Source organism: Rhinolophus ferrumequinum, chromosome 14 (genome assembly GCF_004115265.2).
Source record: "Rhinolophus ferrumequinum isolate MPI-CBG mRhiFer1 chromosome 14, mRhiFer1_v1.p, whole genome shotgun sequence".
NCBI classification, from domain to species: domain Eukaryota; kingdom Metazoa; phylum Chordata; class Mammalia; order Chiroptera; family Rhinolophidae; genus Rhinolophus; species Rhinolophus ferrumequinum.
The window spans coordinates 58,607,846-58,625,860 of NC_046297.1; the positions used below are offsets into that span (position 1 = coordinate 58,607,846).

General features: G+C 35.1%; 1 protein-coding gene across 1 annotated transcript in view; it reads left to right on the plus strand.

Annotated features, from left to right (window-relative positions):
* Positions 1-18,015, plus strand: part of MTBP (MDM2 binding protein) — a 73,733-nt gene that overhangs the window by 22,618 nt on the left and 33,100 nt on the right. The window contains exon 12 of the mRNA XM_033125879.1: positions 17,026-17,199. Within this exon, the coding sequence (XP_032981770.1) occupies positions 17,026-17,199 (174 nt within the window). The remainder of the gene's footprint in view (positions 1-17,025; positions 17,200-18,015) is intronic.

An 18,015-nucleotide genomic window follows, 5' to 3' on the forward strand; every position in this document is an offset into this window, starting at 1 on the left:
CATTCGGTTGGTTGCCTCTTTATTTTGTCGATGGTTTCTTTTGCTGTGCAGACGCTTTTAAATTTGATATAGTCCCATTCATTTATCAGCTTTTACTTCCCTTGCCTTTGGAGTCATATTCATAAAATGCTCTTTGAACCCAAGGTCCGTAAGTTTAGTACCTGTGTTTTCTTCTATGCAGTTTATTGTTTCAGGTCTTATGCTTAAGTCTTTGATGCATTTTGAATTAATTTTGGTGCATGGTGACAGATAGCAGTCCAGTTTCATTCTTTTGCACATGGCTTTCTAATTCTCCCAGCATCATTTATTGAAGAGGTTGTCTTTGCTCCATTGTATGTTTTTTGCTTCTTTGTCAAAAATTATCTGTCCATATTTATGTGGTTTTACTTCTGAGTTCTCAATTCTATTCCATTGGTCTACGTGTCTGTTTTTCTGCCAATACCATGCTGTTTTGATTATTGTTGCCCTGTAGTACAAGCTAAAGTCAGGGAGTGTGATACCTCCAGCATTGTTCTTTTTTCTTAAGATTGCTTTGGCTATTCGGGGTCTTTTGTGGTTCCAAACAAATCTGATGATTTTTTGTTCTATTTCTTTAAAAAATGCCATTGGAATTTTGATGGGGATTGCATTAAATCTGTATATTGCTTTGGGTAGTACGGCCATTTTAACTATGTTGATTCTTCCAATCCATGAGTACAGAATACCTTTCCATTTCTTTGTGTCTTCTTCAATTTCTTTTAAAAATGTCTTATAGTTTTCAGCATATAGGTCCTTCACATCCTTGGTTAAGTTTATTCCTAGGTATTTTATTCTTTTTGTTGCAATTGCAAAATTTATTTATTTATTTATTTATTTATTTATTTATTTATTTATTTATTTATTTTCCTGAGATTTCACTGTTAGTATATACTAATGCAATGGACTTTTGTATGTTCATTTTGTAGCCAGCAAATTTACTGTATTCGTCGATTGTTTCTAATGGCTTTTTGGTGGAGTCTTTAGGGTTTTCTATATACAGCATCAAGTTATCTGCAAAGATTGACAATTTAACTTCTTCATTCCCAATTTGGATGCCTTTTATTTCTTTCTCTTGCCTGATTGCTCTGGCCAGGACTTCCAACACTATGTTGAAAAGCAGAGGTGATAGAGGACAGCCCTGTCGTGTTCCTGAACATAGAGCAAAGGGCTTCAGTTTTTCACTATAATTATGAGATTAATTGAGGGTTTGTCATGAATGGCCTTTATTATGTTATTTTCCTTCTATACCTATTTTGTTGCTTTAATCATAAATGGATGTTGTATCTTGTCAAATGCCTTTTCTGCATCAATTGATGCAAATCATATAATTTTTGTCCTTTATTTTGTTTATGTGATGTATCACAGTGATGAATTTGTGTATGTTGAACCATCCTTGTGCCCCTGGCATGAACCCAACATGGTCGTGATGAATAATCTTTTTAATGCATTGTTGCATTTGATTTGCTAGAATTTTGTTTAGGATTTTTGCATGTGTATTCATCAGAGATATTGGTCTGTAGTTTTCTTTTTTTGTGTTATCCTTACCAGGTTTTGGTATCAGGGTAATATTGACCTCATAAAATGAGTTAGGGAGTATTGTCTCTTCAGTTTTTTGGAAGAGTTTGAATAGGACAGGTATTAGATCTTCTTTGAAGGTTTGATAGAATTCACTAGTGAAGCCATCTGGTCCCGGACTTTTGCTTTTGGGAAGGTTTCAGATGACTGATTCGATTTCCTTACTGGTGATCTGTCTACTTAGATTTTCCAGTTCTTCATGATTCAGCCTAGAAAGGCTATATGTTTCTAAGAACTTGTCCATTTCTTCTAGATTATTGAATTTGGTGGCATACAGTCCTTCATAGTATTCTTGGATGATCCTTTGTATTTCTGTGGCATCCATGATAACTTCCCTTCTCTCGTTTCTGATTTTGTTTAGTAGTGTCTTTTCTCTTTTTATCTTAGTGAGTCTAGCCAAGGGTTTGTCAATTTTATTAACCCTTTCAAAGAACCAGCTTTTTGTCACATTAATTTTTTTCTATTGTCTTTTTGTTCTCTATTTCATTTAGTTCTGCTCTGATTTTTATTATTTCCTTTCTTCCGCTGACCTTGGGTTTCATTTGTTCTTTTTCTAGTTCTTTAAGGTGTAACGTGAGGTTATTTATTTGGGATTTTTCTTGTTTGTTGAGATAGGCCTGTAATGATATAAATTTCCCTCTCAAAACTGCTTTTGCTGCCTCCCAAAAATTTTGGTAGGATGTTTTTTCATTGTCATTTGTTTCTGTGTATCTTTTGATCTCTTCTCTTATTTCTTCTTTGACCTGGTCGTTCTTTAAAAGTATGTTGCTTAATCTCCACATATTTGTGGTTTTTCCTGCTTTCTTTTTGCAGTTGATATCAAAGTCTTGTGATCAGAGAATATGCTTGGTATGATTTCAATCTTCTTAAATTTGCTGAGGCTAGTTTTATGTCACAATATATGGTCTATCCTTGAGAATGTTTCATGTACACTACAAAAAATGCATAGTCTGATGTTCTAGGATGAAGTACTGTACAAATGTCAATTATGTCCATTTCATCTTATGAGTCATTTAGGGCTGCTATTTCTTTATTTATTTTCTGTTTGGATGATCTATCCATAGCTGTCAATGATGTATTTAGGTCCCCTACTATAATTGTGTTTTGGTCAATTTCTCCCTTTAGTTCTGTTAGTAGTTGCTTGGTATATTTCGGTGTTCCTTGATTGGGGGCATAAATATTGATGACTGTTATGTCTTCTTGTTGTATAGTCCTCTTTATCATTATGAAATGTCCATCTTTGTCTCTTACTACCTTTTTTATCCTGAAGTCTGTTTCATCTGCTATCAGTATGGATACACCTGATTTCCTCTGGATACCATTTGCTTGGAGTGTCAATTTCTACCCTTTCACTTTGAGTCTATATTTGTCCTTGTAGCTGAGATGTATCTCTTGGAGGCAGCATATGGTTGGGTTTAGTTTTTTGATCCATCTGCTACTCTGGGCCTTTTTATTGGTGAGTTCAGTCCATTTACATTTAGGGTGATTATTGATTTGTGAGGATTTCCTCTCATTGTATTTTTAGTTTTCTGGTAAGACTGTGTCTTCATTTTTTTTTTTTTTTTTTTTTTTTTGCCTTTTTAGTTGTCTGTTATTTCTGTGTGGTAGTATTCTATGATTTTTCCCTCTGTTTCTCCTTTTATTACGTTACATATTTCAGTTCTGGATTTTTTTGAGTGGTTACCATTAAGTTTATGTAAAAGAAAGTTTGATATTTAGAGTATTCCATTTTCTTCAGCATGCTTACTTTCTCTATTCCTATATTCAGGGCCTTTACTCTCCCCCTTTTTATGTTTGGTTGCCACAAATTATCCCTATTGATGCTAGTTGAATAACCGCCTTTAGTATGTCTTGTAGTGCAGGTCATGTGTTAGAAAATTCCCTCAGCTTCTGTATGTCTGGAAAGGTCTTTATTCCTCCCTCATATCTAAAGGATATCTTTGCTGGATATATTATTCTTGGCTCATAATTTCTGTCTTTCAATAGCTTGAATATTGGATTCCAGTCCCTCCTGGCTTGTAGAGTTTCTTCTGAAAAATCTGATGGGCTTTCCATTGTAGGTTACCGTCTTCTTTTCCCTGGCTGCCTTGAGGATTCTTTCTTTGTTGTTGATTTTTGACAGCTTCAATACAATGTGCCTTGGAGAAGGCCTGTTGAGGTTGAGGTAATTAGGTGTTCTATTTGCTTCTTGGATTCGAGGATCCAGTTCTTTCCACAAGTTTGGGAAGTTCTCATTGACTATTTGTTTGAATATACTCTCTGTTCCCTTCTCCCTTTCTTCCCCTTCTGGTATGCCCATTATTCCCATATTGGTCTTTCTGATGGAGTCAGAAAGTTCTTATAGAGTTCTTTCATTTCTTTTTAAGTCTCAAGTCTCTTTCTTCTTCTATCTATGTCATTTCCAGATCTCTATCTTCGACGTCACTGATTCTTTCCTCCATCTGGTCAACTGTACTACCTAAGCTGGCTATTTCATTCTTAATTTCTTCTTTTGAGTTCTGAATCTCCAGAAATTCTATTTGGTTCTTTTTTAAAATTTCAATCTCTTTGGTAAAATGTTCATTTTGTTCTTTGATTGTGTTTCTGTGTTCGTTAAACTGCTTGTCTGTGTTTTCTTGCATCTCGTTGAGTTTTTTCAGAACTACAACTTGAATTCTGTCATTTTAGTCACATATTTCCATGTCTTTAAGTTCATTTTCTGGAGTCTTTTAATTTTCTTTCTGAGCTGTCTTGTTGCCTTAGTTATTCATGGCAATTAATGATTTATTATTTCTCTTCCTAGACATCTACAGGAGTGGGTTCTGTAACAGGTTGCTAGAAAGAGGTCTTTCTTTTGTTTTCCAGTAGGTGTTGGTAGAATGTTTTATTTTCTCTCCGACTGCAGCCTTTTATTCTCTCTCACACTGTAGTGTTATGTTTTCTCTGCACTATTCCGGCTTCTCACACAATGGGGGGATTCCCTGGAAGGCGGACTTCTCCTCTGTGAACAGTTCACCTGGGTCATAGGGCACCGCTTCCCTGTGGAGATGCGGAGAGCTCTGACGTTCCAAAGCTTGTCCTGCACCAGATTCAGAGCCCATGTATTTCAGCAGCTCTGTTTACTCCTGCAGGGATCTGCTCAGATAGGTGGGGACAGGGGCGGGGTGGCTTGTGAGAGGTGGCCCAGAGCAATGGTGGCGACCACCACCACAGCCAGTCCTGCTTCCACGGCCCCCTCCCCTTTGCTGGAACTAGTTGGGCTGTGAGTTTGTGTCTGTGGACCACAGTTCTCAAAACTGCAAGTATTCTGTTCTTTTGATCTGACACAGCTACTGTTCCGCTTCTAGCAACGGGCAGGTGGAGGCAGGGCGAGCTCTGGGAGGGTAGGGAGGGGGCGGCCAGTCTCGGTGCCTAAGGCTTCCGTTCTCTGCTTGGCAGTGAGGGCTTAAACCACCGTTTTCAGCCTTCTTCCCTCAGTCTTTGCTCCGAGGTCTCTGCCGTGAGCGATGTGTTCAGCCGTGTTATATGCTGCCCCCTCAGCCCTGTGGGCCCTAAGCGGAGCCCTAGCAGTCTGAGTTCTTCCCTGTCCCGCAGCTGCGGTAGCTCCGGGATGCAGCGAGCTCGGAGCACTGAGCCAGGGCTGCGTCCTGTGCCCGTGCGGCCCCGTCTCCGCACTTCTTCCTTCCCAACTCCCCTGCTCACGCAATTTGTCCACCTTTAGATGATTTCAGTAGTGAGCCTCTTAGTCTTGCCTGTGTGCTGCACAGGGAGTCCTTTGTGGAGTTACAGTTGTTCAATTTGTTGTGAATTCCAGCGTAGATTTCCAGAGGCTCACCTCACGCTGCCATTTTTATGATGTCACCTCAGTTGGGGTTTTTTTTATGTTGTTTTTTAATCTTTTTTATTTCATTGCAACTTTAAGAAAGTACCTTACTATGTGGCTTGATTTGATTTTTTAAAAAATTGTAACCTCTTGAAATTTGGAGATTAATTTCGGTAACTTCTGAATAAGATGGATGTCACATGATAATCTTATAAGACAGATTGTTGATACTAATTAGGCTATATCATTAAGGGAAGTTTAAACTGATACTTTACAGTTTTTTTGTTTGTTTAAATCTTAGTAGAACAAAATCAAAGTGGACAGTTGATAATTAAGTACTATTCTACCCATAGCCGTCTGTATAGGAGAAATTATTCCATTGACAGGATGATTCCTTTTGTAAAAAGAGTAGCCACGTTTTAGCTATTATAAAAGTTTTAATAGCTCTTACATAGAAAAACTTCATATCCCATGCCTAGTGCGACTAAATAACCTTTCTCACTGTCTCAAATCAGATAGCAACTCTCAGATCAGCTGCCTAAATGAAAACTCTTGTTTTCGGACAACGTACTGAATTATGCCCAACTGTGCTCTGCTGTTGCCCTGCATGTTGCCTGTCTTCCAAACTAAACTTTATACTGCTTCCTACAAGTGCTCCCTGATTTATTATTTTATGATCTTGTTATTCATTCATTCATTCAGTCATCCTTTCATTCAGTTTTTTGAAGACTGAGTAAATACTGTGTATCTGGCATGGTACTATAATCTGGGGATCAGTGATGAGAAAGACAGACTTGGCTCCTCCTCTCTTGGAATTAATACTGTAACATAGAAAATAGATATTGACAAGTAATTGTAAGTCTTACTTATTATAACACTGTATTCAGTAGCAATCAGCTAGAAACAATCCCCAAGAGATATTACATGAATAAAAGCAAGGTATGCAAAAGTTATTATGCTAACATCTGTGGTTAAAAAATCAGGGTGTATATATGTAAGCGTTTATACCTATTTGTATGTGCATCAAATATTCAGTTTTTCAACAAGTATTTTTATTGAGTATCTACAATATACAAGGCACTGTTTTACATGCTGGACCAACAGTAAATAGAATAAAAGTCATTGCCCTCAGGTAGCTTACATGATAGTGGAGATAATAACTTTCGTTCTTCTCCCAGATAATTCTACGGCTAGGTCTCTCAATTTTGGGTGGCCTTTACTCCAAAGTCATTTTCTCATTTAGGACCTAATTTGCCCGCCCATCCAAAATTACAAGTGGACTGTTCTCCTGACATTATATCCATCTTCCCAGCTTTATTTTTTATCCTTGGTACTTACCAATATCTAATATACAAATGTGGATCTGTTTATCCCACTAAAACTGAGAAGAAACATGATGAAATCTTTTTACTTTAATTCATTGATTTATTCTTAGTGCCTGGAACAGTGCCTGACGCTTGCTAGGTATTCAAAAATATTTGTTAGATAATAAGTGAAATATATATTTTCAGGTAGTAATAACTGCGTCTGAAAAAGTAAAGAAAGAGTTTTAATGGACTTCGTCTATGCAGTGTGAACCAGAATTTGTGCCCCAGTTTTTAATAGTTCCTTAGGTTTAACATATCATCCCTTGGTGAAATAAAATACATACATATGTATTAGTTTGAACCACATAGTTTTGCTGTATTTGTATATCAAAAATTGTTAAATATCAGCATAAATGTCATATGGTTTGACCTAAAATAGAAAAACAATGCTCCACTGAAGTATACTTAAGAATAGCAAAAGAATGATTTTTAAAAGTGGTTTTTGGTGAAATACCCAGAAATTATTATGATACTGGGGAAAATGCAAAAGAACTATATGAACAAATGCAATTAACTAAACCCTGTTACATTTCTGAAGAAAGACTTCTATATTTAAACCTGGATTGAAAAACCAGTTCTATAATAAAAAGTGCCTGGCTCACCATACGTTGACAGAAAAGTTTTATGAAAGTGTCAAAAAATAGGATGTTGATCATTGCCAAATTTTATGTTACAAATGAAAAAGCTAAGGTGCAGAGAAATCAAGAAAATTCTCTAAGGCCACAGGGTAAAATCAGAATTTTCACCCAAGTCTGGATGTATCTCCGTACCGTTGATGACAATTTTACATTTCTGAGTGTTGTTGCCTCATTTTTTTAAAAAATTGGAATTCTTTTGAAAGGAAAAAATTTAAGGGTGATCTTGGAAAAAAAAATGTCTCATTATTTTGGCAGAGACGAAGCATTCTCCCAGTCGGCAAAAATTTATTGTGTATTCAAGGCATCAGTCTAGGTGCTAGGAATTCAGTAGTGAACACTATCAACCAACTTCACTCCACTAAATTTGACTGGTCACAGCACTCAACAACATAGTCATCTTCTTCAAGGACATATGGAACATTCTTCAGGCGAGACCATATATATCTGTGAGGCCATTAAATGAGGCGCAATAAATTTAAAAGGATAGAAATAATACACAGTATGTTCTCCGATTACAATGGAATTAAATTAGAAACCGGCCGAAATGTGAGAAATACTTTAAATATTTGCAAATTAAAAAGCATTCTTCTAAATAACCAGTAGGTCAAAGAAGAAATCAGAGGGGAAATTAGATAAAATAGTTTTAACTGAATAGAAATAAAAACAAAATGTAAATCTATGTGAGGCAACTAAAGCAGTACAACTGTGTTTCCCCAAAAATAAGACCTAGCCAGACATATTATATAAAACCTGGTCTTATATTATATTAAAATAAGACTGGGTCTTATATTAATTTTTGCTCCAAAAGATGCATTAGAGCTGATGGTCTGGCTAGGTCTTATTTTCGGGGCAACACAGTAAGAGGATCTTAGACGCTTAGAATAGGAGAAAGATCTAACATCAATAATCTAAACATCTACCTCAAGAAGCTAGAAGACTAAATCCAAATAAGTAGAAGGAAGGAAATTAGACCGGAAGTCAATGAATATAATACTGAGGACTATAGCTGACAAGAAGTATATGACCTGTGCACTGAAAATGTCAAAGCATTACTCAGTTAAGGAGATATACGTAAATGTAAATGGAGAGATACACTATGTTCCTAAATTAGAAAACTCAGTATTAAGATGGCACTTGTCTTCAAATTGACCTATAGATTCAATCCAATATCTAACAAAATTCCAGGAGGAATTTTCATAGAAATTGACACACTTATGCTAAATTTATATGGAATTGCAAAGGACCTAGAATGGGCAAAAGAATAATCTTGAAAAGGAAGAACAACTGAGAACTTACACTCCCTGATTCTCAACTTAATGTATTATAAAGCCACAGTAGTCACGGCAGTGTAGAATTGGACTAAGAATACACCTCTGTCAGTGGGATGGGATAGAGAAAAAGATGGCAACAGGAAAAGGATAGTCTCCTTAATACAGTGCTGGGAGAGTAGGATATCTGTATGTAACAAATTTTATACATATGTTAGACTTTTACATAAAAATTAACTCAAAATGGATCATATACCTAAACGTAGGTACTAAAACTACAAAACCTCTGTAAGAGAACATACACACCAAAAGGACGATCTGTCAAAAGAAAAAACTATAAAGTCACTAAAATTAAAAATGCCCCTCTTTTCAAAAACACTAAAGAAAGATTTTTAAAGGCAACTAAGAAAAAAATACTTCTAACTATATATCTAACATATATATCGGAGGTGCCAAAAAAATGTTTATAAGTGGACACTTGGGTCTGCGTTGATCAAGCAGTAGTTCTCCTTAATCAGAAGTGTCTGGATACTGACCGTAACTATTTTGAGCACCTCTTGTAATTGCAGAAGTCAAATGTGACTTGTATTCATCTTTTGTTATTGGTATATATCAAGTATTACAATTTTAACACAGTTTTCCTTTCTTATAATGTGTATACATTTTTTTGGCACCGTGTGTGTGTGTGTGTGTGTGTGTGTGTGTGTGTGTGTGTGTGTGTGTGTGTGTGTTTATAAACTCCATAAGGAGACAGCCCAATTAATGAGTGGGTAAGAGACTTGAATAGACATTTTACTAAAGATACATGACTAGCTAATAAAACACATGAAAGATGCTCATTATCGTTAGTCTTTAGGGAAATGCAAATTAAAACCACAATGTGATTCTATAATACACTCACTTGAATGGCTATTTTTGAAAACTGACTATCAAATATTGAGGAATTGGAAAAACTGCAAACCTCACACATTGTTGGTGGGGATGTAAAATGGTACAGCTACTCTGGAAAACAGTTTGGTAGTTAAGCTTACACTTAACTACACAGCCCAGTACTTTCGTAGGTATTTATCCAGGAGAAATGGGAACATATGTTCATTCAAATGTTTGTAAGCAACTATTTATACAAGCAGTATTCGTAATAGCTAAGAATTACTGTGTTTCCCCGAAAATAAGACCTAGCTGGACAATCAGCTCTAACGTGTCTTTTAGAACAAAAATTAATATAAGACCCGGTCTTATATTTTATTATGTTAGATAAGACCGGATCTTATATTAATTTTTGCTCCAAAAGACGCATTAGAACTGATTGTCCGGCTGGCTAGGTTTTGTTTTCAGGGAAACAGGGTAGAAACTTCAAATATCCATCAACTCATGAATAGATAAAAACACTGTTTTGTCCATACCATGGAATGCTCCTCAGCAATAAAAAGGTGTAAAAGTTTTGGGTGTACCTAAAAATGCTAAGTTTATAAAGTCAGCCTTAAAAGACTATATATGATTTCATTTGTGTGAAATTTCTATAAAAGGCAAAAGGAGACACAAAGCACATCAGTGCCTGCGGCCATGAGTAGGAAGAGAGATTGATTGCAAAGAGATAATGGAAGTTTTCCAAAACTGGATTAAAGTGATGGATGCACCATTGTGTCATTTCTTTAAATTAATCAAACTCAGACTTTGATATATGTGAGTACATGTGTACATACAGAGGGTGCCAAAAAAATGTATACACATTTTAAGAAAGGAAAACTGTATTAAAATTGTAATACTCAATATATACCAATAACAACTGATGAATACAAGTCACTTTTGACTTCTGCAATTACAAGAGGTGCTCTAAGTGGTTACCATCAGGATCCAGACACTTCTTATTATGGCCAACTACTGCATGAGCAACATTGACCAGTGTCCACTTGTATTGTCACATTTTTTTGGCACCTCCGGTTTATGTATTAATATTGACTGTAACTGTTGGAGGCATGTGTGTTTGTGTGTCTGAATATGTGCCTGCAATTATATTCTCTATTGACCCTGACCCCTGGCATAAAAAAGCCATATAAGAGCAAATTTCAAAGAAAACATTAATTCACTGTTAAAACTGTATGGGAATCTAGATCTCTTTTAGGTAGTAACAAGATTTCTTTCATAGAGATGTTTATTTTATGCCAGGGGTTATTAGAGAATATAATTGTAAGTACATATTCAGTCACACACAAACACTCATGCCTCCAACAGTGACAGTCAATATTAATACATATATACGTATATATACATATTAACGCATATATATATATATATATATACACATGTATAAATACATACATACACTTTTTAAGTGTATATATACACTTTTCAAGAAGTCAGAATATTCACTTAACCAGTATATTCTCTTTCCCTAATTATCCTAGGATATTTTTCTTTATATCATGTGGAATATTATTTCCCCTTTGCATGAATATGGTTTTGTTTTTACATTGTTGAACTGTCACACAACGGGGGTCCTACAGGATTTTAAGAACTGCTGCAAAGCATATTCATATAAAATATAGCTACGTTTTTATTATACTAGAATTTTGTTAATGAAAGTAATAGTGACACATCTCTTCGTTATAGTTTATATACTATTTTAAAAATTAGGTACAACTAAAGGAAACTTGCTATTTCTGCTTCTCTCATTTTACCTATCATGTAGATCTAAAGTGGATGTATGGATTTGGTGACGAGGGGCCATGCAAGCCCTTGAAAGTTGATAGTGTAAAAATAACAGATGAAAATAGAGAAGAATTTTCTGTTATCATCATTTTCCCTTATTTCTTTAGGAAGAGCTATGAGAATTGAATAACTATGCTAATTGTAAATCTGCTACTCTGTGTATTTACATAAAAATTATTTAATAAGTCTTCAATTAACACCTGCCAAATCTGGAACAAATTTTTTAAATGACTGCCTAGTCATTACGGTTAGGGGAGTTATTTAAAATAAATACTTTTCTTTTAAGGAAAATAACATCGTTGTGATTATAGGCTTCAGCAATTATAGTACTAATAAAGGGGACGGAATTTAAATACATGTGAAAAGGATGACTTGGATTGAAGAGACACCTATAACTTGAGTTTGCAAAGTGTTCAATTGGTAAATGAATTAAGTAACTCTTGGCAAACCATAGTTTTAAATACAGCTGGTAACAAGTGCTTTTCCTTTCTAATAACCTTTATTTAAATTCCTTTTCCAAGATTGATGTTTATGAATAGCATTAATATCTCTATTTCAAGCTAATTGCAAAAAAGTGTTTTTTTGTGTTTCATGGTTGTTTTGGGGGATAGACTTTAACCCACAATAGGCTCATATCTATCAACTAAACTATTACAATAAACTTACAGTAGATTTCTCTTGCTGTGTGTATATAAACACTCTACATATGGAGGTGCCAAAAAATGTATACACATGACTTATATTCATCTTTTGTTGTTGGTATATATTGAGTATTACAATTTTAATACAGTTTTTTCCTTTCTTAAAATATGTATACTTTTTTTGGCACCCTCTGTATATACATACATATGTAAATATATATATTATGTACATATATATCCCCAAATTCTAAGAACTCTTTGTAATTAGAACATTACATTCCTAAGATAATTTTAAATTTTAAGAAAAGAGCTTTGTTGAGATGTAATTTACCCACTATACAATTCAGCCATTTAAAACATACAATTCCATGGTTTTTAGTGTGTTCGCAAAGCTGTGCAGCCATTACCAGTCAACTTGCGGACGTTTTCACCTATCCCCAAAGCGACTCCATACCCTTAGGTAGTTACTGTGCACTCCCATCACCTGACCCTCCCATCCCTTCGTCTGTTTCTGTATGGATTTGCTTGTTGTGGACATTTCAGATAAGTGCCATCACACAATGTGTAGTCTTTAATGACTGGCTTCTTTCACGTAGCATAATGCTTTCAAGTTCATCCATGTTGTAGTGCATCCCAGTACTTCATTCCTTTTTATTGCTAGATAATATTCCATCATTTGGATATACCACATTTTATTTATTCTCGTATCAATTGATGGACTTGTGGGCTGTTGACACTTTTGAGCATCATAAATAATGCTGCTGTGAATATTTGTGTACATGTTATTGTGTGAATGTATTTAAATTTGTGTGAATCATGTTTTGTGTGAACATGTTTAAAATTATTTTGAAGTGGAATTACTGGGTCATATATTAACAGTGCACTTAACTTTTCAAGGGACCGCCAAACTTTTGTAAAGTGACTATACCATTTTATATTCCCACCAGAAATCTATGAGGGTTCCAGTTTCTCTATATCCTCATCAACACTTGCTATTATCTATACTTTGGATTATAACCATCCAAGGGATGTGAAGTGGTATCTTTGTGGTTTTGATTTACAGGACCGTGTTGGCTAATGATGTTGAGCATCTTTTCATGTGCTTATTGGCTATTTGTGTATATCTTGGAGGAATTGTCTGTTTAGATCCTTTACCCACTTTTTAATTGAGTTGTCTTTTTATTATATATGTGGAGTTATTTATATATTCTAGATACAAATCCTTTATAAGCTATATGATTTACAAAAATTGTCCCTCATTCTGTGGGTTGACTTTTTGTTTGGGTTGACTTTTTTTTTAATTGGTAATTTTTATTGAGCAATTGGAATATATCAGTCAATGAGCTAAGTAAGCACTTTCCGTGCAGCATTTCACATTGAATCTTCACAGCAGTCTTGTCATGGATAGATTTTTTTTTAATTAATAAACTATTTTTTAGAGCAGTTTTCAGTACATAGCACAGTAGAACACAAAGTACAGAGTGTTTTTATATAGTCCATGTCCCCACACTTATATAACCCCCTCCATTATCAACGTCCTACACTAGAGTGGTGTATTGATGAACCTAACTTAACACATTATCATTAAAGTCCATAGTGGGTTGATTTTTTTATTCTCTTCATGGTGTACCTTGAAGCACAAAAGTTTTTAATTTGAATGAAATCCTATTTTCTGTGTTTTTTCTTTTGTTGCTTGTGCTTTGCTATCACAGTTAACAAATCATTGCCTAAGCCAAGGTCATGAAGATTTATGCCTTTGTTTTGTTCTAAGAGTTTTGGAGTTTTAGCTATGATTTATATCTATGATTGATTTTGGATTAATTTTTGTGTATATTCTGAGGTAGAAGGGTAGGGTTCCAACTTCATTTTTTTTGCATATAGATGTCCCATTGTCGCAAATCATTTGTTGAAAAAGACTGTTCTTTCTCCTTTCAGTTGTGTTGGTACCTTTGTTGAAAACCACCTGGCTGTAAGTGTAAGAGTATATTTCTTGACTCTCAATTCTGTTAATCTGTCTGTCCTTATACCGATACCTCACTGTCTTGATTACTATAGCTTTCTAGTAAGTTTTCAATCTGGGAAATATGAATCCTCTTTCATTTCTTTGCTCTTATCACACACTCACATGCTTTTCATTTCCCTGTCCTCCCAGAATGATCACATAATAATTTCAGATTGATAATCATTGTTTTTGTTATTATGCTTACGTAATCAATCGCTATTCATGGTTGAGCGATGTAGCATATCTTATTTTTTTCCTGTACAGTATTTTGTTTTATCTAGAGTTGTTGATTCTTTTTTTTTTTTTTTTTAATACTCAAACATGAAGCCTTTTCCCACTTAAGAAACTCCTTTCAGTACATTTAAGAAATCTTTCTGACCTGTGTAATCCAGATTGGTTGGTTTTACGCTCTTAGGTTTGTTGCATAGCTTTTGAGTCAGAAGCTATCTTTTCATCATTATAGAAATTTATTTTGTTGGTTCCTTGGATCTTTTAATCCTCCTGTTTCTTCATTTACTCTCATTTTGGTGGGAGTGAAAAATCTCTAAAATCCTTTAATGTTCGTGTAAAAGGGTTTATAGGAGAAAAATTTTTTAAACCCTCCAAGCCTAAAAATGTTTTTATTCTATCCTTTCGCTTTAATTTAGCATTCTAGGTTGGAGAACATTTTTCTAGTAGAATTTTGAAAGCATTGCTCCATTGTTTTCCAGCGTTTAACATTGTTTAGGATTCTAGTGTCATTGTTTTACTCTTGATTTTTATTTTTATAAGAAACCTAGATTTTCTCTGGAATTTTGTATCATCTACTTGTTGTTTCTAGTCTTCTGAATTTTCAGATGACACACCTTGTTGAGTATATTTTATACTTATATTGGGCACTCAGCATGCTTGGAAAATTGTCTTTTTATTGGGGACAATGTTATTATTTTATTGCTAATTTCTTTTACTCCATATTTTAATGTTCTCTTTTCTGTTACTCCTGTTTGGATGTTGTTCCTTTTGGTTTTGGTCTCTCTCTCTGCCTCTCTTTCTCTCCTATTTTCCATTTCTTTGTCTTAATCTACTTTCTGATAGATTCACTGAACTTCATCGTCTAACCTTTTAGTTAAAATATATATTTCTGTTTTCTTAATTTTAATTTCCATGCGCTCTTAATGTTTTTTTTCCTCTTGTAATTTTCTGTTCTATTTAATAGATGCGATATCTTCTCTGAGGATTTTAGTGATCTGATATGTTTCTTTTTGTCTTTTTGATTTATTTTTAGTCACCTTTTTCTAGTTTTTTTTTTTTTTCTTTGGCATCTGGCTTTTATACTAGAGACTTTTTTTTTTTTAAAGATTTTATTGGGGAAGGGGAACAGGAATTTATTGGGTAACAGTGTGTCCTTCCAGGATTTTTTCCAAGTCCAGTTGTTATCCTTTCAATCGTGGTTGTGGAGGGCACAGCTCAGCTCCAGGTCCAGTTGCCTTTGTTAGTTGCAGGGGGCGCAACCCACCATCCCTTGCGGGAGTTGAGGAGTTGAACCGGCAACCTTGTGGTTGAGAGCCCACTGGCCCATGTGGGAATCGAACCGGCAGCCTTCGGAGTTAGGAGCATGGAGCTTTAACTTTTCTTGAGGTCTCATAATGTTTGGCTGCCAGCTCATATTTAAGGGAGAGTACCAGAAAGCTGATTGGAAAATTGGGGTACATGGGTGGAGCTTGTTGACTACGATCTTCATTTTAGGATGATCTTGCTGGAACCCTATAGGAGGTGACCCCCAATATTGGGATTCTTTAGTCTTTTATGTAGGACAGACCACATTTCCAAAAGAAGACTCAGTACTGCTATCTGGCTTCCAAAATTCTGGAAGTTATGTGAATGAAGAAGAGTAAAGAGCCTCAATATTCTGTATAAAGGCTTTCACCATTGATAATTCTGACCCTAAGCTCTGTTTTTATATCTACCCGGTCAGAGACACATTATTTTACTTTCTTCAGAGAATACCACTAGTATTCTGGGTGAGGGAAAGGACAAGCATTTGCCTGAATAGAATAAGGAGGAATCAGGAAGCCAAACTGCTTTTCAGACTTTCGACCTGTCTTCTTATTTCACCTTGATTTTGCTTGTTATACCATCTGGGGTCACCATCCCAGAGTCTCTTGGCATGGATTGTAGTGTAAATTGTTTTGCTTCAAAGCTTTCTACTGTTTTTCTCAGCTTCCTTAGCAATTGAGAGATTGAGGTCTGTTGCCAGTTGTTCATCTGCTTTTCTGCTTTCAGAATTTAGTTTCTGTTCTCTTCTCTCAGATATTAGTCCTTGTGGATTTATGCTATTTTTAACATCTCTTTATTCTCATTTCATGGAATTTCAGGAGATAGTGAAAATAAATTCTTATGTCCAATGCACCATCTTCAACAAAAAGAACTCTGCTTCTATTTTTAATCTCAAAGGCTTCACAGTTTTTCTTCAACCTTCACTATAACCCTCACTTGATTTGTTTTTAAAATATACTAGGCACTGTCGTAACTGACCTTCACATAACTGGCATGCCAGATTAATGAATGCTCTCCATTCCTTCTGTAAAATACATTATGGGTACCCACTGCAAGGAGCAAAAATATTCTCTTAAGTACGTCTGTTTACTTCTCACCCACTAGTTGAGTTGGGTGTGCCTGTAGGGGTCAGTTTATTTCACTTGAAAGAAATGGAAGCTAGAAATGGTAGTTGATATATTATGGGTGTGATTATATAAGAAAAATATCATGGAACTCCAGTGAGCTACATCCAAAGTTAATGAATGAGTATACATAGTTTTAATTTAAAGGAAAATGTTTATGCTTTGTGTCATTTTTTTTATAATAGCATTCTCAGTTAAATGAACAACTGCTAGCTCCAAATGTATTGGGTAATAGCTTGTTTTCAAATAACAGAAACGTCATTATATCCTATGGGTCAAATGTATGATTCTGCCATAGTGATGCTGACTTTTCACATATTTAACAAAATAATTGTTTTTCTTTAGTTCCAGATGTTGAAGTGAAAGGAGAGTGTTCTAGCTATTATCTCTTGTTACAAGGTGATGGCAACAGAAAATGTAAAGCCACACTGATTCACTCAGCTAACCAGATCAATGGTTCATTTGCACTCAGTTTAATTCATGGAAAAATGAAAGCCAGGGCAGAAGAAACGTCACTGAGTAAGTGTTAACTTTAGCTGGAAAACATTTTTACATTTGTTTGCATATATAATTAACATGTTTTTAATGAACTTATTTTCCCCAAACTCCATTTCACTTTCAGTAAATTTACCTTTTATTTTAAACATATAACATATTTGAACAATGCAGGGAATAGAGAATTAATCCCTTTTACATTATACCCAGTAAAATTTACTAGGTGAATCTTCAATTCCGAATAGGACATTTTTAGTACTTTCCACTTTAAACACATATTATTTTTCTATAATTTATTTCTCATTTTCATTTACTTTCTCTTAAGCATCTTGTTGTTTTTTTTTACTGCTCTTCTTTTCTCTCCAAGCTCTATGTTTTGGTTATTTATTACTGTGTGACAAACGACCCCAAATTTAGCTTTAAAATGACTGTTTATTATTATATCTCATAGTCCTTTGAGTTGATGGCTCAGCTGGATGTTTCTATTTTGAAGTCTCACATATGAGAGCAGTCACACATAGCCGGGGCTCCAGTCATTTGAAGAATTAAGAGGACGTGGTGTGTAGATGGCTCCTTCTCCCGGATGTTTGGCACCTGGGTTAAGATGGCTGGAAGGGCTGACAGTGAACTTTCTTTTCACGTGCCATTTTTTCATGCCCAGCTTGGGCTTCCTCACATCATAGTTTCAGGATAGTTTGATTTCTTACAGGGTTGCTAACTTCTCTTAGAGCAATTGCTTTAAGAAGTCTCAAGGCTTTTATGACCTTGCCTAGAGGTCGTTCACTGTCACTTTTACCATACTTTGTTGGTTTCGCAGGGCCGGCCTGGGTTTGTTGTGGA